The 24,558-nt window shown below is 38.8% G+C and overlaps 1 protein-coding gene across 4 annotated transcripts in view; it reads left to right on the plus strand.

The window, feature by feature from the left end:
- Positions 1-24,558, plus strand: part of LOC149567683 (P-loop containing nucleoside triphosphate hydrolases superfamily protein) — a 216,871-nt gene that overhangs the window by 53,726 nt on the left and 138,587 nt on the right. For all 4 annotated transcript variants that reach the window (XM_089820945.1, XM_089820944.1, XM_089820943.1 and 1 more), the window contains exon 3: positions 24,101-24,178. In XM_089820945.1, the coding sequence (XP_089677071.1) occupies positions 24,101-24,178 (78 nt within the window). The remainder of the gene's footprint in view (positions 1-24,100; positions 24,179-24,558) is intronic.

A 24,558-nucleotide genomic window follows, 5' to 3' on the forward strand; every position in this document is an offset into this window, starting at 1 on the left:
CCGAAGGCTAATTCTTTTTGAATCTTCGGAGGAAGTTTTTTATACTCATCATACATATCAAGTACCTCTGTTTTGAAATACCATTTCTAGTTTTCGATTTGTTGAATGACTGATGAAGCATCTTCATTCTTTTCCCAAATATTCTCCAAGTTTAAGGAAGCTGTGCTCTTTTATAGTTTTGCTTCATAGTTTCGCATTATCACTATATCTAATTTTTGAAAAAAGATTCACTTGAAGGTCTTTAAAATCCCACGGATTTTCTTTCTATGAATTTTCTTCCTTAGTTTAAATGCAGTTGATACATAATAATCGGTTCATCTTACCATAGAATGTGATTTCCACAGTTGATAATTACAAATCAGCAAGAATCAATGACTAAAAATTCTTTCTTGAGATAGTTACAGAGACATGAAGAATTCATCGTGCACCTGTAAGGGTTCCAACCAAGGTATCTGAAGGAAAACTCTCTTGCCAATGTTTATACTTCTCAGAAAAGTTATACAGTTCAGTTGATTTCTGAATAGTTCATCCGATGTCTTACTTGTGTTATGCACCTGTTACTGTTGTTAGGATGTGAGCCTTTTAATCCGTATCAACTGGGTACACCTGCTGGAGTCAGTCCCCATGTCTGCCGTTAGATGGTATTGATTGGTGAAGACTGTTGGTACCACTAACCTTAGTGATTCTTTACAACTCAGACAAAGACGAACCAACTCAATTCAAGCTCTGGAAAGAAAATAGAATATCCCGTGATAGTTGAATCTACCTCATTAAAATGTATTCTAGGATTATGTTATCCAATTGGAATACGCTCGTGACTTAGCTCTTTGATGAGAGGCCCACACTTGATATGTCCCTTCGAAAGCTTAAGGCAATCTCAACCATTTGTCACATAAAATCTGCTATACAAAGTCAGTATATTGAGGGCACCTTAATCTCTTGCTGGAAGCTTCAGAAGAATTTTATCAATTTACTTGGCAGCATATGCAGTCGGAATAATCCATGGATAATTGATCATCTTGATCGATGACTTCCAAATGTTCACCCCCACCGTATGTGGATCATTTCAAGGAGAAGTCTTCAACTGATAACTGCAAAAATTCCTTTAGTCATTTCTTTACAAGGTAGGTTCTGCTACACGTAATTCCCTTACAAGTTCTTGAGGTCCACAAAAACATGAGGCTACAATGGCTGAATTAGCAGCATATGTTATTGCTAGTGTAGATGTGCCATGACATTCCAAGATTCCAAATAAAATCCTTGCTCCTCTGCCCATGACACTTGTAAATACATTCTTTCCGCCAGAGACGTTACATTTCTTAAACACCAATCACCATTGTTGGTTACATTCTACTTCTATGGACCCCCATGCGCTAGATAAATGCTTGGGAAAGTGAATCGTGGCTCCTTTTTATAGTATACGACAGATAGGAAATGGTTTCAAATAATGTTATTACCCAATGAGAATATTTGATTGGGAAACAACCTGCTGTTTCCACCTGTTGTTTCCTAACTACTCCTTGACAGGATTTTGGAATCGACAGGGATCAAATTGCTTGGATAATTAATATTTCCCTGCTCTTAACATGAGTAGAGGCCAACAATTAAAATGGAAATCATTACTTGAACACTATAGTCAAGAATGAAGGTAATATTCAGGACACTGTTTGGAAGTTAATTCATCACAACAAGTCATTATCAACTATCCAAGGAGAATTCAAAATCTTTGTTACACAACCGTTCAAGCTACATCTATCCTTCAAGTTCTCGTCGGATGCATTCTGTGAATGGCCTAACTCCTCTCGAAAATCATGATTCCGCGTGGAGTAGGAGGTCACCTATTCGCTCCAAAACTCTTTATGGCCAATGCAAATACTCTTGATGATTTGTGTGTTTTGGTATATTTAACACAACTGCCATGCCCTTGACGCTACCTGCAGACTACCCGAGGTTTCTCCTACTTGACTTTTGGTCGGTTTTCCCCTGCCTTCTTGCAGAAGATATTCCACTCTGTAGCTTTTCTTAGACCCCGTTATAAGTCTGCCTTGACTGTAATTTCTCATGCTCGCCAGTTGCTCCACTGCTGGTGGATTTCCTTTTTGAGGCTCTATCCCGTCCACACTTCTATCGATGGTTAATCCGGCCTTCCTGTGAGGATGAGTGGGTTCTTAATATTGTTACCACAGAGTCTATTGAAAATTTTGACAATATCTGCAAATCTTATTACTATAACGATAGAGACTTGACTTTCATTTCAAAAATGAAAATCCCTTCTATCGTTTGTCTAAGATATATAATCATCAAGTGGCATAAACATCATAACATTTGTGAATCCACAGTATTATTATTCCGCTAATGAAATTGGTTTCTCAAGATTAATAACTCCGGCCCCACAAACATTTTGGCATTCTATAATCATTTTACAGAACTACTGAAGGTGCTAGAAAAGACTTGAAATTTCATTGGTAGTATATGTATTCCCACAAGAAAATTGAAGAAACCCAATAGTTGGTCGGCTACCAATAATGACTCTGTAATGGTAAAGATAATATTAAAGATTCACCATATAAAGTGAATAATAGATGACATAGGGACTCCTTTTACTTCTATTCTGCAATCTGTAAGCTTTTTGACCATAGTCTCACGATAGTTTTCATTTCATTTCCCTTGACCAAAAAGGTTTATTATCTCAGAGTTTTAAAGGGCTGCTCCTTACTAAAACTGGGCTCCAGAATAAATCACACCTTGATATATATCAATTATCCATCACTCTATCTGGATATTTGCAACTAAGCTCTGACTCAAAACTCTGAATATGCCCACTAGGATGACAGGTTCAAAAGCTTTGATACCACTGAAATATCCCTAATTGGATATTTTCTTATTTCTTTCCAGGATAACATTTAGATCGTAAAAACATAAAATTGTATCATCGATAAATCAGCAATGTAAACCATAGGAAATAATCTAACTAATAGTTATCTAATTGTTTCCTCAAAACTCATATTCAGAACTTAAACCAAAAGCATATGCATTACGAACAGCAGTAGAAAACCAGTTGATTCTCCAATAAATATAAACTTGTTCTTTTCAGATTAATATTCAAGATTTCAAGCATATAGGAATGCATTACAGACCCACATTGATAAAACCAAAAAACTTTCATATAACTTCGTAAACACATTATTGTATTATACAACAGCAATACAATAACTAGTACAAAAACCCAATCATAAATACAGACCAACGGTTAGATTGGAATACTAGAATAAGAACCTGTAAGTACGAATGAAACACTTGAATTGATGTCTCCCGGACAATGGATTTGCGTCCACTGTCTACCAGCAGGAGGGGCTACATCCTCATACTAGCTGAAAGCTGAAGATTTCTGAATAAGTCTCACAAGAGAGAAAATTGGAAATGAATCATAAACAAGCATACCCAGGAATGAGCCTCTTTCCCTTTTAATACACAAACTAAGACTCTTCGACTCCCCTCTGGCTTTCATCCTATTCCCTTGTGATTCTTCAACTTCCCTCTAGCATTTCGTCTTATTCCTCCTTGACATTTTGCCCTCTTTATAATATTAATTGACCTTTTAATAATTTGAGTCTACGCTCTCATAGTCAATTTTAACATTATATAAAATAAGACTCCCATATTTCTTATGTCCCAAGAAGGGAACGTTACATAACAACTAACAATGGCTATTTGTGTGACCTTAGTCCTAATGACTAACTTACCTAGCCAACAATGCAAATGACCTTCTAAGGTCTAAAAACAACTTAACCTATGCTCTTGACTTGGCTAGAGTCAAGCACAAGCCCAAAACCTTTCAAACAATGGAGGTAGCCTAGGTGTGCTCCTGCACCAAAAAGGGGATTAACAATGTTACATGTAGAGATATTGTACTTAGATCGAGTGAATTGAGCTACTTGTTTTTGCAAAGCGGTGACAGTTTGAACCAAGCTACTAATGGTGGGATTAGAAGACGCAATACTAGGCATAGACACATGAGATGTGTTACCAAAGTAGTTGTAGGAAACGAAAGGAATATGCAAAGATGTTGGTGGAGGATTGGAAGGTGTGGAAAGAGGATTGAAATACGTAAAAGAGGATTGAAATATGTAAGAGAAACAACATTATATGAAGGTAATGAAGAAGGTATAGAAGTAGGAGAAACACTTGAGGGAAGTGCGGGGTTAGGAAGAGCAACACTTAGGGGATTAGAGACTTGCATAGAAGTCATCATGAGAGGTGGCACATAATTAGGAATGTTGGGAATAGAGGTTGAAATAGGAATGGAAGGTTCAATGGTCGTGGAGAGAGGAGTGTATCCTAACTCCTGAGTTCATTCCATCAAAGATTTAGCATGAATATTAATAAGGTGAGTATTAATAGCAAAGACTTAGCATGAACTCATTTCGTCAAATGAGCATTAATAGCCTTAATAGCAGCAAAACTATTGGGATTTTGATTCTCTCACACAAGCCAATTTCCCAACTTATCAAACTCATGAGAGAGCTTATCAACTTGGGAAGGAGGAACTCTTGAAGCTTAACCTTCATCATGGGAAGAGTGAGTAGAGTTCTTCTCCATGATGGGATTGAGATCTTGAGAAAAAATGTTGGTATCATCATTGGCCCTAGGAAGGAAAGATAAATCATCAGCAAAAGAGCCCATGAGTCTATGGGTTCTTCCAACCATAATTGTATAGGTTGGACTTAATGTGATAAAGCTCATAAAAGGGGAGATCACAAAATGAGACTTTAATGAGATCTAACGACAACAAAGATCTAACAAATATCAATGTAACAAGTAGCATAAAAGATAGAGAGATCCAATCTAATTCTACAAAGCATGCAAAGAGAGCAAGATCTAACTCCAAAAAAGAGAAAAAGGGCACGAGGCGGATTTACCCAAGGAAGATGAATGCACAATCCAACTCCAAAAAGAGAAAGGGTGCAAGTCAGGTTCACCAAAATGTTTAGTGGGAAAAATAGGGTCAATGAGTTTAATAATATAAACTATGTGAGATGAACTTATTAACCAACCATTTACACTCCAAGCCATTTAATACAAGAGAAAGAGGGGCTTCCAAAGTTCCAGTGTTCTAAGACTCTGCGAGTCAGGGCAGGACTCATCGAGTCTGAGCTAGTGTCCACCTTTTTGAGGCAATTGGCCTCTGGCCTTAGACTCGATGGAGTCCTGGCAGAGTCCAAAGACTCTCCTAACTTGCCAAGTCCCGAGTCTAGGACTCTCTTCAGTGGCTGAAGCCATAAAGTGCAAAAACAATTAAAAATAAAAGGTTTAGTGAATTGTTTTCATTATGTATAACATCTAGTTGACCTAAAAAGGTCATCCTATCCTTTGCTAATGCTTGTGATAGAGAGAAAAGAGTTAGAGAATGTTTACTGTACAGGGTAAACTAATAGTTATTGCATTAAGGGACTAGAATGTAACACATAACACAATAGTACTTTATTCAAATAAGCATATCTACAATCATGATTACAATAATACTTCATAATTCCATTTGGATGATGTACATATACCTTCAGAGGGGGTGACTTAACTATCACGCAACCTTTCAGACACTAACTAATCCCGTCGGCTATAGTATTGTTTTATGGACAACATCATCCCCCCCAAAAGAAAATTCGTCTCCGAACGACAAAATAGAGACAACTAAACTACTAAGTACATCAAGACTCAAAACAAACTAAGAAGAGGGGTGCATCCCTAGTAGGGTTGGTGTGGTAGATGTCCTCTGTGCCCATAACTCATTCAGCTGTGCTTTCAACTCGTGTACTAGTTGCATTTGGGTGTCCAAATCCACGTTAGCCTGCATCTAAAGTTATAATGCTCTCTTCATCATCTCAGCTATGTTTCAGAGCTCTATCTCCTTTGTATTTGACTCCCTCTTCGTGTCCCCTAGCTGAGATACGAATGTTGCCTTCTCTGATTCCCTCTCAGCAATGAGTGTTGCCCGCTCCTCCCAAGCTGCCAATTGTGCGGCTAAACTAGCTTCTACTACGACTAATCTGGTAGCTATCTCCTCCAAAGCCCTTGTTGCTGCTACTTGATCCGCCTCACTCCTTCATAAAGCATAGAATGCCTCCTGATATACTTGTACTATCTCTCGCATTAGATTCTCAATTCTGCTGTCTACTATAGGCTCCTTAGTAGTCCACTCCTACCACATCTCTGGGGTCTCTATGTTCAGCCATCCTCTCGCCTCGAAACATACTGAGAAGGTTGCTGGACAACCAACCCACATGAATAACAAAACTTGCTCTAACTCCCGCACCACTACCTCTAGAGCACGTCTCTATGCTGAAACTACTCCTTGGCGACCTCGAGTCACCATGTTTGCTAAGTATGTCTTGACATCCTTCCCTATAGCTACCGAAGGGTCTGGTGATGTGGGGTGCTCTATGGCATTGCTGACTCTACTACTCCTAACATCCTCTTCGCAATACTCCTTGTTGAAGGTGGGGGTGGTGTCTCAATTGCAACAATAGGATGACTCTCCTTTGGTGGGGCTAGAGGATCTATTGCCTGAGATACTTCTCTCATAGGTGAGAAAGTGGCAGATGTTGGTGTTATCGGTCTAATGTTGAATCTCCTACCCAAGTACCTACTCAAGTCCTGCTCACTTAAGCTATGCACACTCAAGTTTTGTGTTGCAGTACCCTCACTGGGGCCAAAATTGCATCGTCTATCGTAACCACTACATCCGATCCCACTACCTCTAGTCTAACCTATGGTTCCTCAAACTCTCAAGACCCTCCTATGCTAGTAACTCCATTATCTCCTTTGGCAAGGTTGTCGTTGATGATGGGTGGGACTCTATCTGATTGTAGCCACGACCTCCGGAATGGCCAGGGTCGCTGTAGCCGACTGAGCTACTACTCTGACAGGGGTCATCACTACTAGCTGTCTGAGTTGTCCAAATCCTGGAATGTGTGCACTATGCGTACCCGTAGGAACCAAATGTGATGTCGCGGAAAGTGCAAGTCATGGGAATAGCAATGGTGTTGCTGTAATAACTTCCACCTCTTCGTCATCCTCTTCCTCCTCTCCATCGGTCCCACTATTAGCAGAAGATGTCTCCTGTCAACCACTATCTGTATCTCCTGCATTCTGTCTATGTCACTTCTGCCTGACTATGGCCTTCTAGCCACCAAGTGTGTCTAAGTTTCTCTACTGCATAACAGGCGGCTCACCTGGCGCGAGCGAGCCAGGCTTGACCTCTAACTTGTCGAGAGGAATCTTCCATGCTGTTGCATCCAAGAATAACCCAATCGCATAGTGAGGCATGTAGGCTGTCTTATGCTGAAGTGTCATGAACTCATACATTCTTTCTGCCAGTAGTGTGGCCTAGTTGTACTCTCCCGTTCATCATTGCTACCTGTGGAAATGAGATATCAGATGTGCAGCTTGATCCTATGAACCGACTCTTCACTAGGTCCATGAGCCAACACTAATGCACTTCTTGGATGTTGGACTTCTTTAGTCCTCTGCTCTTCGAAGTGTCCATCAGAGCTTCTTTTTCTACTTGTGATAGGTCACCACATACAAGCTGTATCAACAATGCCTTCACCTTTCGATTTAACTTCTTTAGTTTGTTATCAATTTTCTTCCCCCTATGCATGGCTAGGTATTCCAAATACCCGTGTGAAATCCGGTGCCCTGAATGAGATTACCAAGTCACGCCTGAGATAGGCAAACGAACTGGTTCTAGAGAACTGATCGTAGGTCTTTATCATTGTGCACAGAAAGCTCTCGTAATCTCAAATGCAAAACACTGGCGTTTGTATCGCTCATTCTACCTGCACCTTTCGGATGCTATTCTTCACCAGATGGTCCTTGGGTGTATCCTGCCACTATTTCCTGCATTTGGCTCCATTTAGGCCTTTGAAAGAAATATTTTGTGGTGTGAGGTGCGCTGGTGCAGCCACTGACTGTGCTACCTGTTTGCCCTTCTTTTTGTTTGTGCTTGTGCTTGTGGCTCCTGCAATCGAACACCTGAGGGCAAGGTCTTCACATTTCAATTCATCTTCATGTTGGTAGTTGAACTTTCATCTAACTTCTTCCAAGCTCATTTCCCGACTGACTGCATAACTGTCTCTTCTTTTCTCCTTTTGTGTGAAGAAAAACAATTAGGTTTTTCGTACCTCACTAGCTCCGTACAATTCTTTGGACAAATTCACATTGACCTAGTAATCCATACGGTTCTGCTCTACCTAAACCTCCTTATGTTTGCCTATGAATGTCGTACGATAGTTGCAGTTGTTCTCCTTTCGCACTATAGTTGCTCGTCCATACGGTGTTCTCTGCTTCCTTAATTAGTCGTGATTGTATGGTTTTTCTCAATCCTTCTGTTTGTATGGTGGTCGTACAATAACTCTCTTGCTTTTCTTTTATTTCCACGAGGCCGCACATTTTGTTTTCCTTGCGGGCCGTAAGATGTATGGTGTTTGGAGTTTCCTTCTATGTGGTTGTACGGTCGTACGACGTATACCTCCCTTCAGGTTGTACGGTGATAATCCGTGCACCTACTATGTTCGTACAATGTTTCTAGCTTGACTTTACTGGTGGTATGGCTGCACTTCTTCCATCCTGCCAAGGCCGTACAGTCACATGAATTTCCTATAGCACGGGCCGTACGGTTTGTTGGTAAATAGATTATTGTTTTGAATTAACTCTTTAAATGCCCAAATTTGTGAACAATATCTGGTTACAACAGTTGGAAAGTTGCTTCTGAAAAAACTAACTTTCCTCTAAATTCTTAGGTACAGCTCCCTATTGCAATATGATTTGCAATGAATTATGTTTGTTTCTAAGTTTAAAACGGGGTGTGTTCCTAACCCGAGAAGAGGAGGTAAACCGAGCTAGGCCTAAACAGGTACTAACTCCGGCAAGAAATGGGATTTAAGATTAATTAAGTTTATGAATTCACACATCTTATGAATCCACGAGACTTAACGATTCAATAATGCATACTAACTAACTAAACTTATACAGTAGGAAACTATCTGAGAAAGCAAAGCTCACTTGAAGGAAAACACAAGAGGGATTTCTCTTGAACCTATGATGACAATACTATCATATTCAGTTCACTACTTTAAAACAGGGGAATGAAGCTCTGTTCATTCCTTGTTTTAATTCACACAAAAGAGAAAACATACAATTAACATAAACCAAGTGGAACAAAAAATAATTGACACAAAATACTATTCAATTGGCTCTGCAACATCAAGTATTTCACACCAAAAATTAGCCGACCCTTTATTACTCTTTCATTCCAATACATTGAGAATTTTGAGATGACTGTTACAAAGGAAGTTTAATTGCTTCATCTCTTCAAAAGAATGACAAATGGCAAGAAGCCAGTTTGTCCAGTACAATCATTACATCAAAATATGAAGGAGGCGGAATTTGAATCACTTCGCCTTCTTTCTCTTTTATAATTTTGTCCTATAGGCCTTAGCAGCAACAATAATTGGAATCAATTCTTAATGCCTATGAATGTGTACATTGGTATATCTTAAGAGCCATTTAGAATGTTCTCTGGCCAAATCTTTGACAACACTCAACCGGTCTTGTATTTCTTCCATGGCCACGTGTACACATCCGCCAAGTTTCTGGAGCTCGGAAACTCTGTTTCGGTGCCCAGAGGATATTCTTGTCAAACTATCTATGAAGTTGGAGAAGTTTGTCTGCATGATAGTTTTTCCAATGATTCCTTTCCCTTGCGCACTATTTTGCGAATCTATATGTAGGCCTCTTAGGAGTTCATAGTCTCTATCCTAATTCTTCTTCACTTTAGCTTCTGTTTCCTTAAGCCCTTCTTCTGCCACCATGATCATCTCGAACTTGAACTGCATGCTCTGGAGCCACTCAAATAAAGGCCCGTCTCCTTTAGGCAAGATCTTCGCTTCGATAACCTCCTTAGCCTTCATTTGGATGATCATCTTCAATGGAGAGACGCAATCTTCACTTTTAACTTTGCTGCTAGGGTAGCTTTGTTAGCTGAAATGTTGTCCTTTTCTGTCTCCAACCTTAGTATGGCATTGCCAATTTGTTTTATAATTGCAAGTCCCTCTGACTTGAGTTTCCCACTCCACTCTTTACCGATTTGTCCAAAGTGTTTATCTTCTTGGAGTTGGGAGATGAGTGCTTGGACATCGGTAATAGTGGGATCACTAGTAATAGGCATTCCGGAAATGCTTGCCAATGGGGTGATCAATTGCCTGATGAAGCTGTTTAGTTCTTAGATTTCCACCTTCATCTTGACCTTTGACAATTTAAGGCTTTCCAATTGTCCTTTAATCAGCTCATTTGTTGACTTTCATAAGCCAACCTTAGTGTCATGTCTGGCCTCCCCAAGATCCACAAAATGTAAGGCAAAATCGTCTGTAGACATATCCTCGATTCTTCCCTCTTTGCAGGCTTTGCAATCTCCATTGTTAGATGCCTTGTTTCAGGATCTTGTCTAAGGATGGACAAGGTCTTCTGCTTCTTGACCTTGCTCAGTGCTGATCCAGAGTGGATAGCAAGAGATAAGGTATCCTTGTTGGGGGCTCCTTCATCTTTCCTCTTTTTCTTTCTGTCTAGAGTGTCCTCCAACCATGAATCTGTGCCTATCACTTTGGAGGTAGTCCCAAGAGAGTCTATGCTAGACATATTTCTCTTGATCGGGGTGATTGCTTTCACGACCAAAGAGAAAGGATTCTTTGGGGCCTGCAAAACGAGCTTTGAAGAATCTTGGCCCTTATCTGCCTCTGAAGTCTTCTTCATTGCCTCATCAGATTCAGTAGACTTGCTATCACTATTCTCGCCATCTCCAAGATCTACTACTTGCACTTGAGGACTACTTGGCAGGAGAAGTGCAACACTTATAGATGGAACTGTGCTACTATGAGGCGAGAGGGCCAGAGTAACTGCACCATCTTTCGATTCCTTCGTCTTCTTCTCAGCTTCTGCTTGGGTTCCGATCACCGGGAGGGAGCTGTCCTAGCAAGTCTTAGCCAAAGGAACATTTTTGTCGGGAGGTTGATCACCTCCACCTAAGGTTGGGCTAGTCCTTGAGTGATGGCGAAGGTTGCACCTGATGTGCCACCTTGAGAGGAGGAAACCGCTACAACTGTTGGAGAAGCTTGAGCGGATGTACTTTTACTTCTACTCCTGGCTGTGGTCAATTCGACCCATTTCCCGGTCCTTTTGATAATCTTGGCCATCATTATATCTAGCTCCTCTCCTACATCTTCATAAGGTTCCAAGCTTATGGGAGTACCTCTTAGCTTGGTCAGGTAAGTATTACTGTACATGTTCTAATCATCATCTTCTATTCCTTCTACATCAATCTTGATTTTATACATTTTTACTGGATCAACTATCAACCTGGCGAAAGCATGATCACGGCTCTCGAACTCGTCTTTGCAATCGGCCCAGTAGTCTTCAATGATGGTGATGTGTTTGATCACACTTCTGATCTACAACATCTCCCTTGCATACCCATTTAGATCAAACATGGGCCTCAAGACTTCATACATCTCCAACTTATACTTCATTTCAAACACCTTTAGCATGTTCTTGGCATTAGAACGGGTTTCACAACTGAAAGCTCCCACCTTCATAGGGAATTTGTACCCTTTCTTCTTCATACTCCCACTTAGCACATTCACTTGAGTAGGCTGTCGCACAATCTCGATCAACGCGATCATATCACTGGGATATCTTGGCAGCTTCAAGGGGAAACCATCAAAAGCTGCAAGACCGAAATACGAGAAGGATGAAAACTAGATGAAATAACTCCCAAATTGAGTAATGGCCACCATGGCTTCAGGACTAAATCTCCTCTTTGGACATCCCTGGAGCTCCTTGCAAATTCTCATGGTGAAAGCATCATTAACTCCTACATACTTTGAATAACTATTTTCCAATTGTAAGCATGGGTAGAACTCATAAGACTTCACATCATCAGGAAAATTTTCCACCCTGGGGAGGCCTGGCCATAATTGTAAAGAAGCTAACATGTAAATGAGGAAAGAGGACATATAGAATGTGTTGTAGAACTTTGCAGCACGAAGAGCATTGGACAAAATCTCGCTTACCTCATGAGCCCAATCAATATATTGAGTATCAGAAAAGATGACTTGCACCAAAAAAAAATATTGCTCAACAAAATTTAAAGCTTCTACCTCACCTTTCACTTTGTGTAAGAGGACCAAGATATTGACAATTTCAAGTTTGAGATTAGTTTCAAATAGAGTCTAAGGAACCTTACTCTTGGCGCTCCATGGTTTTTGGAACCATGATTGCATGATTTCCTTTCTCCAAATCATCTGCTTGGTGGAGAACTCGGAAATGGCTCCTCTGAATGTCAAATATGAGAATTCCTCTCATTTTAGAACTCGAAGGCAATTCACCACAGTTTGCTTGTCGATGGAAATCAACATGGTGTCATCTGGTAGCACGATTTGTCTAGTATCCGAGTTGTAATGATTTATAGATTCATGGATTAACTCTGAGGCCTGGATAGCAATCGGAGAACCAGCTGCCTCGACCAACTTGCATCCTTAGAGCTTCTCAGTTTTGGGATGGATTGGCTCTGATCTCACTCTCTTTTGAAAATCCTTCATGTCGTAGAAACAAAGAGAGGTATCTGTGAAATTCCGCAATGAAGACTTAACTCCATTCAACTCGTCGAAACCCGCAAATTTGGTTGCCATCCTTTTTGAATATGAATTTTGAATAAAGACAATGAGGGGAATATCTAATGCAGAGATATTGGTTTTTTGAAAAAGTTATGCACATTAATAGAATAACAGTTCAAGAAAGAGTGGTAGTTTGTTCAACTGTTCATGTTTCCATATATATGGGAGCTTCGATCCCTCCGTTGATCTTTAGAATTCACGCCACATGAATGAATTGAAGGAGATATCCGTTGAAACAGTAAATGCGCGGGTTTAACGGATATCTCGAGGTCTTTTCATTGTTCCATTGGCCCAACGGCAACTTTCTATCTTCCCACACTTACTTTCCCGTTTTCCTTTAAGTTTCGGAAAATTACCAATAGAGTACTCTGTGGGAAAATATCCACTGAGTTGAATTCTGGCGAATTAACTCTTTCCTACAATGGTTAGATTTTTTCTATTATCATCTTGAGATGTCTTATGCACAAATTGTGGGTACAATCTGCTTACTAGCTTGATTTTCTTTAAACTCTGGGAAATTGTCTTTATGGGTTGAAAACCTGCCGAGGAGAAGACAATTTGTGTTATTCCGCCAATATTTCCCTTTTAATTAACCCTTGGACCATTGTTTTTTTTGGGTTTGAAAATGTCTAAGGGAGGTGCGAAAATTCTGTAGGGGCCCACAATTGTTTCCTTTTCCTTTAGAATAGCCTTTGGCAGAGAACCAACTTCATGGGTGGAAAAATTGCCGACGAGAAGTTGGTTTTAAGTTTTCCACCTGGAATGATTATGAGAGCTGTGCTGAACCCTATACATCTTCTGTGATAGATAATCGTAAAGGGAATATGGATTCACCATAGGATACCTTGCTATTTTCTAGTTTTTGATCCACATACATCATTTGGTACCCTTGTCCAGATCTGTCTTCAATCCCTCTTTATAGACTATGTGGCTGAGCAGTCTTCCTTGTGGAACCATAAATCTACATTTCTTCGAATTCAGGGCTAGGTGTGCCCGTCAGCATCTCTCCATACATTCGCCTAGTGCTGCCAGATGTTTGTCCTCGGCATTGAATACCGACCAATCATCCAGGAATGCCTTGAAGTTTCCCACGGACATTTTATCAAAGATATGCAATATGATCCGCTAGAATGTAGCCGACGCGTTGCACAAGCCGAATGGCATCCGGCTATATGCGTACACCCCATCTTCTACGACAAATATCGTCTTCAGTTTGTCCTCCGCTATTGAAATCTGATTGTATCCAGAGAACCTGTCCATAAAAGAATAAATTTAATGTCCCACGACTTCTTCCAATATACTGTCCATAAATGGAATCAGGAAAGGATCCTTGATTTTGACTACATTCAGGCATCTAAAATCAACGCATATCTAGATCTGGGTGGTGTCCTTTAGTGAGATGACTATGGTTGACACCCATTCACTTGTCTGCACCTTGAAAATAATACTGGCTTCCAACATCCAGTTGATCTCTTCTGTAACCCGTGCTGCGTAGTTCTTGTTCATCCTGTAGGGTCGCTTCCATATGGGAATTGCACCTTCGACCAATGGGATACGGTGTACACACAACTCTAGCAGTACTCCTTTTAGATCTTTGTATGTCCACGCAAAGACATCTTTGTATTCCAAAAATATCTTGAATGCCACCGCTTTCGATATTGGATCCCATTTATCTCATACTAGTATGTTCCTTGGTTCGGCCTCATCTCCCAAATTCATCGTTTGTAGTGTGGCTTCGTTGTATTTGATGGGCTCCCCCTCAGTGAATGCATGGGTGGGTGTCTCATCCAGCGTTGCATCCCCCTCTTTCATTTCTCTGAATTCTCTTGGAAATTCATCTCCGTTGTGGCCCTCCTCTATTATCAGTACATTGCAGCTCTGGAACAGTTCATAGTCCTCTATCTGCCAATGGTAAAGACCGTTGACAGAATCCAAATCGTCGTCTGTTGGTACTCCCTCTAGCCGCAGGACGCCCTCCTAATCTAGTTCCAAATGCTGCCTTCCTTCATCTTCTTCTTTAGAAACTAATGACAGAGCTTCTTCTCCCACCATTTGAGTGTGCAAATCAATGACGAATTTCTTGCCTTTGCTTTCAAGTGATAAAGTGTTCTTCTTCCAATCGTGTTTAACTTTGGCTCAAATAAGCCATCCGCGGCCGAGAATGGTGTTGTATCCTTTTCTCTTCAGCGGGATCACGACAAAGTCAAGCAAGAACAACTGTGTGCCAATTGTTACCGGTTGTGCCATCAAGACGCCGAGAGGTTTAATGCCGTGTTGGTCCGCTATTAATAACTAGAATGTAGGTGGCCACAACGTTGGCTGTCCCAACCTCTTCCAGGTATCCTCGGGTAAGACATTCACACCGGACCCTCTGTCGACAATTGTGTTTGTCAGCACACTTCCGAGAATCCCCATCTCGACCACCCCCAAATGCCATCCTAATGCGAGGGCTAGCAACATTAGATCTTCTCCACCGGCGGCAATTTCCTTCCCTCTTCCTAGTTCTCCTGGTAACTTAGTAGTTGGCGCGATATTTGTGAGTGTTGATCGAAGCTGAGGCATTGTGATCAACAGATCATTGATTCTAACGGGTACCTCCATTTATAGTATCTATTGTACAATGTTCTGTTCTACACAATTCCTTGGTGAGGTGCCTGCAGTGTCCTTCAATTGAGATGTCTCCGCCTGTGTTGCTTTCTCAATTTCCTTTCGTACTTCCTCCAGCCTCTTCTTTTCTTTTGCTGGGTCAAGGTATAGTTTTGCTTGTTTCCGCGTGATTGCCATCACCTCCTCTTCGTTCGTCCTGATGGTGATCAGATTTACTCCAGACTTCAGGCACTTGGCATCTTCATGATCATTGGGTCCACACCATCTGCATAATAATTTTGGTGTGTTCGACGTTGTACAATCCCGGGCAAAGTGGCCCCACAAATTACATGCTCGATATTGAATGATTGACCGTCCACTCACATCGTACTAAATTCGACTCCGGCTGCCATTGTTATTGTTATTGTTCGCATTGTTGTTGTTTTGCCCACGTCTATTATTTCTGTATCCTCTGGACGTAACACCCTCCGTACTTGTGTTCCCGCTCCCTCCAGACGCGAAAGCCTCCTATGCTAGTAACACTTGTTGAGGTCCTTTGGTTTTCATGTTGAAGGAACATTCCTTTGTGGAATGTCCCATGATCTGGCAGATGTCACAGAACTGGTTCTTTTGACAGGACCCTTTGGTGTGACCCTCTATCTTATAATCCGTGCACCATAGTTCACTTCCCTTTGTTTCTTTCTGCATGTTCTTAAATTCCTTCATCATGCGAATCATGTCCTTCTCGAGAGCTCAGACCCTTTTGCTACTATTTTCCTCATCGTTGCTCTCTTCTTTCGAAGACACATCGTCATTTGATTCGGAGGAGCTACTCTTCTTCTTTTTCGTCTTCTGCTCACTTTCCAGGTTCATTGCTCGATTGTACGCTTCAGTGTATGACGATGGTGGCACAATCTTCATCTTCTTCCACAGCTTCGGGTGCAGGCCTTCAATGAACCATCTTTTCTGCAGCCCATCAGCTGGCTTATTTTCCATTTTATTTATCAAGTCTTTTAATTTCTTGGCATAGACTCAAACTGTTTCATTTTTTCCTTGTTTTGTGTTATATATCTCAGCTACAATCTCATTGTCGTCACGGAGCAGTTGAAATTCAGTGAACTCCTTTTTAAGGTTGTCCCAAGTGGTTAACTTCTGGGGATCTGCATCAGTGAACCAATTAATTGCAACACCCCGTAGGGTTGCCGGAAACTGCCGAACCCATTCGTTTGTATCGGTTCTACCATTTTCCCTCCAAATCATTTCGCATGTTTTATAGTGTCGGATCGGATCAGCCGCACCATCACCATCAAACTTCGGTAGCTTTTCCTGTGGTCCTGCCATCACTACTGGGTTTTGTGAACGGGTGTTGTTCGATCCTGCCACAATGGCACTATTCACTCCCACACCGGCACTTTGCACTCCCACGCCAGCGATCTGCACTCCCACACCGGCGGTCTGCTCTCCCACACTGGCGGTCTCAACAGCTGTGAACCTTAGTGAAGAAGGATCTTCTGAAGTTGTCCCTTCCGGAAGTGTATCCCGAACGAAGAGTTCACTCCACGCTCATGCTCCCTCGGTACTTCGAGCCGTGCGAGTTGATTCCCTTCCGTCTAGATTCTCTTCCCTTAGCAAATACAAGTTCAAAAATTCCTCTCTTGCTTCCTCCACCAATTCTACCTGTTGGCGAGTCTCCAATAATTCCTCAGCGCTATGGTGTCCGTCGGCAATCTTCTAGAACCCCCTTCTGTGTTCGGCTTGTTGTGCCAAGATTAAATTTTCTTGTGCAGTACATATTTCATCTTTTCCCTTTACCTTATTTCGATCCTTGTTAAGCTGATTTGGCATTAAGCTTCATTCCTCCCTTCTTCCAGGTTCATAGGGCAACAATGCCAAATGTTTACCGTATTGGGGTAAAGAAATTACTGCACACAGACAATGGATAAGAACAACAATACTCTATTTATTATTTGCATATGTCGAGAGATAACATACAAAGCATAAGGTCAGATAAGATGATTTACAATGATCCCAGACAGAGTATAAATACTTCTCGTCGAACCTTCCCAAAGGGGTCCGTCGATTACATAATAATCCTAATCTACCCATCAGCTACAAAATCTTTACTGACAACATGAACCCGTCGGCTACACAGTTTCTACCGACGACAAACCAACACCAACTTAAAGGCTGATTGAAAGCGTACCGGTTTGACGCTAAGTCCTATTTATTTAATTTATAAGAAAAATCACTACCATTGGGGTGCAAAGACTTCCAAAAGAAGATGATTTCTATTCTGTTCTATAAGAAAAACCTCTACCATTGGGGTGCAAAGACTTCCAGAAGTAGGGAAATTCTAACTAATTTTCGTGGATTTGAGACAACAATACAAGCTATTGCCAGAGCTTCTAGTCTATGCATCACCACAATCACTGCCAATCAAAGCTCTAGCTCGGATTGCTTCTTAACTCACTATGCTCTATTATTGAACACACAATAATAACATGAATCAAAGACAGTAGGCACAAATTACAGTCAAAGCTTATAATTTTTTCTATCACAATTGGTTCCAGTCAAAGCTTCGAATCCAATTGCTTCTTTTATTCACTTTTCTCCCAAATTCATACTACACAATCAAAGTTATGCTTGCACAAGCATGGCAGAGCTTTCTTGCATACAACAAAAGATGATTTTTACAATGAGGGGGCACTCCTTTATATAGGCAAAGGAGTTGAGAAAAAAATGGAGGAAAAAGTGGGAGCAACTCAACCAACTTTGACCCAGTCTAATTGACGAGAAATTATTAGATTACATGTCATTACTCATGTAAATCACATTACATGTAATTACACAATTTCTTGCAATACGTCCTCTTCAACTACAAACATGAAAAAAGAAGAAGAAGAAGAAGAAAGAGTTGAGGCTATTGATTCTAAATGAATCAATCTTGTGGATTGTTGGCAAAGGCCTTATACTTGATGATGATCACAGGATTGGGGTTTCCTGTATTCTACACCACTACATTCGCCATGATAAGTTTCCAGTTGTGATTTGAAAACTTGATGTGATCAAGCTTTTCCTCATTCCAAGTTGTGAATTTTCTTATCAGACTTGCACATTCTAGATTTTCTGGCACTTTGAAGACCTTCTCAATGATGTCTGGAGGTAAATTTGGAACAACTTTCCTACAAGCATCTGCAATATTTTTTTTTGAAGCAAAGTGCTTAGCGCATTCCCACACGAATTTAGGTTCTTGGATAACCATTGGGAAAATGGAGACCAAATGAATTACCACTTCTTTGATTCGAAGTATGCCTTCTTTATTGGATGTCTTCATTCTTTATCGAAATTTTGGTATATTTTGACTTGCTACAACATGAAATTTCAATGGGATTCAATCCATCATTGGAAGATATGGATTTTGACTCCATGAGATATTGGCAAAATGGATCTCTGAAGAACATTATATTCGGAGTATTGATTAGATACTCATGGAACATATGCAATGAATAGGATGTGATATGGAAAGTACATGCAGAGGGCTAAACTGGAACTGGGGAAGATGGATGGCATGTAAATGCATATGGGAAAAGGATGAGTTCTTATAAAGATGTCTTGAAGAATGAAGGCTAGACGCATGGGAATGCGTAGAAATGAAAATTTTTGACCTTTAAAGAGTGACTGTAAGTCTAAAACAAGTTCTCAAGATGTCATTGCATTAAAGTCAATTACATGTATATCTGACATGTGATTGGGAATGAAGGATGAGATTGCGTGTAAATGTGGATGGAGGGTAAGATTACATATAATTGCATGTAGAGAATGAGATGCAATGTGTCATGTCATGGAAAGTGAAATTACATGTAATTGTTCATGAAGTGTAATTGCATATGAAAGGAATGGATGCAATGTGCCTTGATATGTAATGACGAATATGGAATGAACTGATGCATTTGCACGAGATGATGAAAGGTGGAGGAAAGTGAAATGTGCTCAGGTTCTTGGGAAAGAACTTGTGATTTCTTCCAAATGAAGAAAAACAAGAAAGCAAGCAAACAAACAACAAAAACAAGCACAATGAAAACACATACATTTGGTCTTAAACTCAAACATGTCAACAAGGAAGTTGTTTTCGTGTGCAAATTCGAAATTGGAATTTGAGGAAATTCCAAACACTTAAAAATGAATGTTTTCATCCTATTTAAAGAGAATTTGCACTTTCCATGGCATGCATTTGAACAAATGCGCAATAACAATTCATAATATGCATGGTTATAGCAAGATAAGCATGAATTGATGAGCAAGTTTGAAAATGTCCACTTGGAGATCAAAGAGCCAAAATAGCAAGAATCATAGACTTCGAAGACCAATTCTCCTCCATATCTGGATTCTCAAACAATAATTTGACTTCTTCCACACTTGCAAATAATGAATGATTGATGAGCATTCAATGGTTGAATTTGACATGAGAATGCCAAAAAAGTGGTCTCCAAAGTAAATAGCATGAATTAAAACTCAAAAATGACCTCTATTGATCTAAATGTATGGGCTGGAAATGCCAATTTTTTAGTTCTTTTAACAAAAACGTGCCCTTTTCATGCAAAAATCTGGGTCATTTTTGCAAAAACATGGCCAAAAAATGCATGTATTTGAGTCATTTTTTATTTGGAAATGCAAAAATGTCTTCCCCAAATGCATACACATGGACCCAAATGCAAAAACGTGACTTCAATACGCATAAAAGTGGATAAAAAACCCAATTTTCTAGGCATTTTTAACAAAAACGTGATTCATAAAAGGCATGAAATGAAGCATTTTTGACATCTAAAGGCAAAAATGTGTTTTTCAATAGCATATATATGGATCGAAACCTCAAAACAACTTCTATTTGAGTGAAAAAGTTATCAAAATTGCCCCAAATATGGGTGTTTTTCACTAAAACGTAGCCCAAAAATGCAAAAATCTGGGTCATTAATGTTTTGGATGTGCAAAATTATGACCCCCAAATGCATGTATATGCAAAAACGCCCCTCTTGTGATGGATTTCAAGCCATTATATGGGCAGATCTAAGCATTTTTGATGAAAAATGTGTTCTTAGAGGAGGAAAATATCAAGTTTTTTGCCCTTGAATCTTCAATTTCGGGTTCTATGAGGGCATATGCATGTATTAAATGCAAATCGCACCTTTGGGAAGAGACTGCATGTTTTAAAAACATGTAATAGAGGACCAAGTGCAAAATCACACCTTTTGAGTGCAAACTCATGTTTTAAAAACATGTTCGTAAATGACCTTTAGTGCAAAATCGCACCTTTTGGGTAAGATTGCATGTTTTAAAATATGTACAAGAGTCTCCTCATTCAAATCGCAGCTTTTGGAAATATGTACAAGAGTCTCCCCATTCAAATCACACCTTTTGGATGCAAGTGCATGTTTTAAAAACACATATAATGGAATCCATAAGCAAAATGCACATTTTGGATGCATATGCACATATTAAAATTTCCTCACAAATGACTCTTAGTGCAAAATCGCACCTTTTGAGGGTCACTACATATTTTAAAACACATGTAATGACATGTTTTATATGTTTTTAAAATTGCCTAGTCAAAATCACACCTTTTGGATGCAAGTGCATATTTTGATGCAAATGTGCTTGTAGACATGTTTGCACAATTTAAGTGATGAATTAAGCACCTGCCTATTTAATTTTTGAAGAAATATTACTTAAATAGGTTATAAATAATATTTACACTACATTGATGTGCAAATATCATTCAAAAAGTAATATTTACTATGATGTTTGAATAAAAATTCAAAAATTATATCAAACTATATAGTTAATATAATCACTTAAGTGAAAAATTAAAAAGCAACTCAACTTAAAAATATAACATAAAGTGCTCTATAGTTACTTCAAGTAAAAAATTAAAATGATAAAGTAACTTAAAAACATAACATAAAGTGAATTTCTGTTATATTTTTCAAAAAGTTAATATCAACATCAAAATATAACATGATATTTTAATTCATGCAGTTGCACCTAGAAAGTCCACTTTTTGGGCATTAAAATGGTCATATCTTTTGATTGCCAACTCCGATTAAGCCCTAAGATAGACCGAGTCAAAGGGAAAACCGAAAGCAATGAATTGAGCAAAACCAAAGGACCAAAAGCTAACAAACGCACTCAAAAACAATAAAAATGACATTGAAAGCTTCAAAAATCAAGCATAGGCTTAGCAAACAGAAAAACTAAGAAGACTTGATGAAAGCCTTCAGTAAAAAGATTCATTATATCAATTGGGGTTGATTGATTGAGCAATGTTATCTAATTAAATAATGATCTAACTCAGAGAAAAATGAAACTAAGTTGAAAAAGTTTTGTACTGTTACCTACATTTTGTGGTGACAAAATGCAGGACAACAAACGCATTATAGAGTTATGAAAAGACACAAAGACAATCATACCACTGATCAATATATTGACTAAGCCATTCAACATTAGGCATCAATTTAATAAGGAGATTAATTAGTTGTTGTGAAACTCCAATTAGATGAAGCGATTGATTAAGAGTTGATGGTAGAGGTATGATTTATAAACGACGATTACTAGTTGAAAGGATACAATTAAGTCTAATTGGTAGTAGAAAGAATACAATGATAATAAACCTATGGCAATCATATCATGTTAAGGACATAGATAAAATTGATTGAGAAGACTAATCGATAACCAAAGTAGTAATGAAAAAAGTGCTTAAGTTGTTATGAAGGAAGATGATTATGGACAGGACATGTCCCATACAACAATATGACTCTTCATTGAAGAACGTAGATATAAGGAGCCATTCCCATCCTTTATTCAAAACCTCATATTGGAAACTTATTTCTTTACTTACCCATTTTGGATCTTTTCTTTAGAGCATTTACCTTTGGCCAATAATTGATTGCAAGCATTTGAATTAGAGAAGGCACCAAAATCAATAATTCAGATCAGAAACATTATTTATATTTGCTGCAAGATTCTGACTTCAGATCAGAAATAGAAACCATATCGCTATAAGTGATATTATTAGTTCACCATTGCATATTATTAAGGATCATATCAGACATAGCAGTCACTATAAGAGGTTATCAGTCAGAATTACAGCATATATTTATTGTCAAAAGAGAGATAGCTATTGGACATATGATTGTTTGCATATTCATTGCAAAGATCATCATATTGCACATAGTGCAAATGTGTGTGTGTGTGCATATATATATATCAATTCACTTATCATAATAAGAACAACCATTCTATATTTGATGTTAATATATATTGTTCTTGGAAATATTATTATTATCTCATTATTATCAATTACGTAAGTCTGCAAGTGGTATTAGATATTGTACTGTTCAATGAAGAAATAATTCAAGGTAATTGTCCCTATGTCCCAAGTTAGCCATAAATGGGACATTGCAATTGGTATCAGAGCTAATGAACCTGCCAGCCAGTGGGGAAAATATTTCAGATAAATAAAGAATGAAAACATTGGAGAAACTAGTATGGAGAAATCAGACACATGAATCAATTCATGCAAAGCCATAGAAATTTTCAAGAATAATTATGTTAGTTGTGGAGCAATAATGGTGACAAAGGAGACGATAGAAATCAACTCATTTGAACTTTAAGCAAATGCCTACAACAAATTCAAAGTCTGTACTGCCAACATTTCCATATAAAGATGAATGTCAAAGCAGTGAACCCATATCGATGGATCTACATGAGCAATTGAGACTAGATGGGTTAAAGGGAGGTCTTCAACAAGATATATCTTTAGAGGACTACATTGATCTACGGATGAAGTAAGAACCTAAGGATCACTTGGACTTGAGAAGGGAAGATGGAAATCATGAGCACTTAAAAGAACAAAAGATGAATTATTGCAAAACAACAATTGCGTCAAGAATCTCACACAACCGTTCCTCTCAAAAAATGTTATGGGAGGCATTGGAAGTGATTTCGCCAAAGCAAGAAAGTGCCATAGTGGTACATAAAATTGCAATCATAATATAGAGAAGATAAAGATTATATGCAATTTTTGTGACTCTTTCATTGACATTAATTTTTCATCTAAAGCTTAATTTGATGTTCATGTTTGATTAACTACTCAGACTAGTATGTTTCCACCGTTTAGTCTTTTGGTTTGTTAGTCTTTGTTACCTTCCTGTGGGGTAACTGTTGTATCTAGTGAAATGACTGAAAGTCTTTTGTCTTAGAGAATGTAAAGGGTTTTGGGGCCCTTTCAAAACCTGTTTTTACCATTAATAAAAAACTACTAATACTTGTATTTAAAGAAATCAATGGTTCCAAAAGGTATCCACATCTATTCCTCCTTAATACTTGTTGGGCTCATTTAAAATCTAAATTGATCTATTATCATTTCAAGTAAGACCTCAAGTTATATTTTCTGCCACTAATTTGATAGATTTACTTTTTGTTTGGGTGGCTGAATCTTGTTTTTGTTAAATAACGTAAATGAAGAGTACAAATTATATTCAATTAGGAAAGCGTATTCTTCTCTTGAGTTTCCATTTTATTTTTATAGAGTTTAATCAATATCATACTTGATTATTGTTTTGGTTTTACTGAATTAGGACCACGAAAATTTGTGACTTCAAATGTCACAATTAGTTTCCTTTGCTCCTATTGTTTGACACGTTTAGATTTTGAAGCTCACATATTAATTTTTCAGTGAGGAAACTTTATTCACATCTTATATTGTTAGTCAAGCTAAATATGTTTTCTTGCAGATTGTCTTAGATTTAGGTCGATGCCCAGAAGCTCGCTTTCTTGGTGAAGATGCTGGTGTGTCTCTACGGGATGAAGAGGTAATAATTGTCAGCTTCATAATAAGTTAGGAATAGTACTCCTGCAATAGTATGTTCTATTTGTAATGACTTTGGTAAAAACATATTGAATATAGGTTTTCTTCCAACTCGTATTGTACACCTAGACAATCTTAGTTTTGTTCTGACTAGTTAGAGTAAGTAATTTGATGCTTATAAAGCATTTTCCTACCAACACACCTTTTCATCTGCCCTTGTAGTGATTGCATTGAGCATTTCTCTAGAGGTGATAGATGGCCAAATTTTTGGTTTCATTTTTGTGTATACTTCTCTTTATTTGAGTTGGCTTTTTTCATATCTATTTCCTATACTACATTCGTCTGTCTTTATTTTAGATATGGGTTATTGTAAATTATCAATCA

The sequence above is a fragment of the Cupressus sempervirens genome, chromosome 3 (assembly GCF_028749045.1).
Source record: "Cupressus sempervirens isolate cs-2001-9-10 chromosome 3, ASM2874904v1, whole genome shotgun sequence".
Taxonomy (NCBI): Eukaryota; Viridiplantae; Streptophyta; class Pinopsida; order Cupressales; family Cupressaceae; genus Cupressus; species Cupressus sempervirens.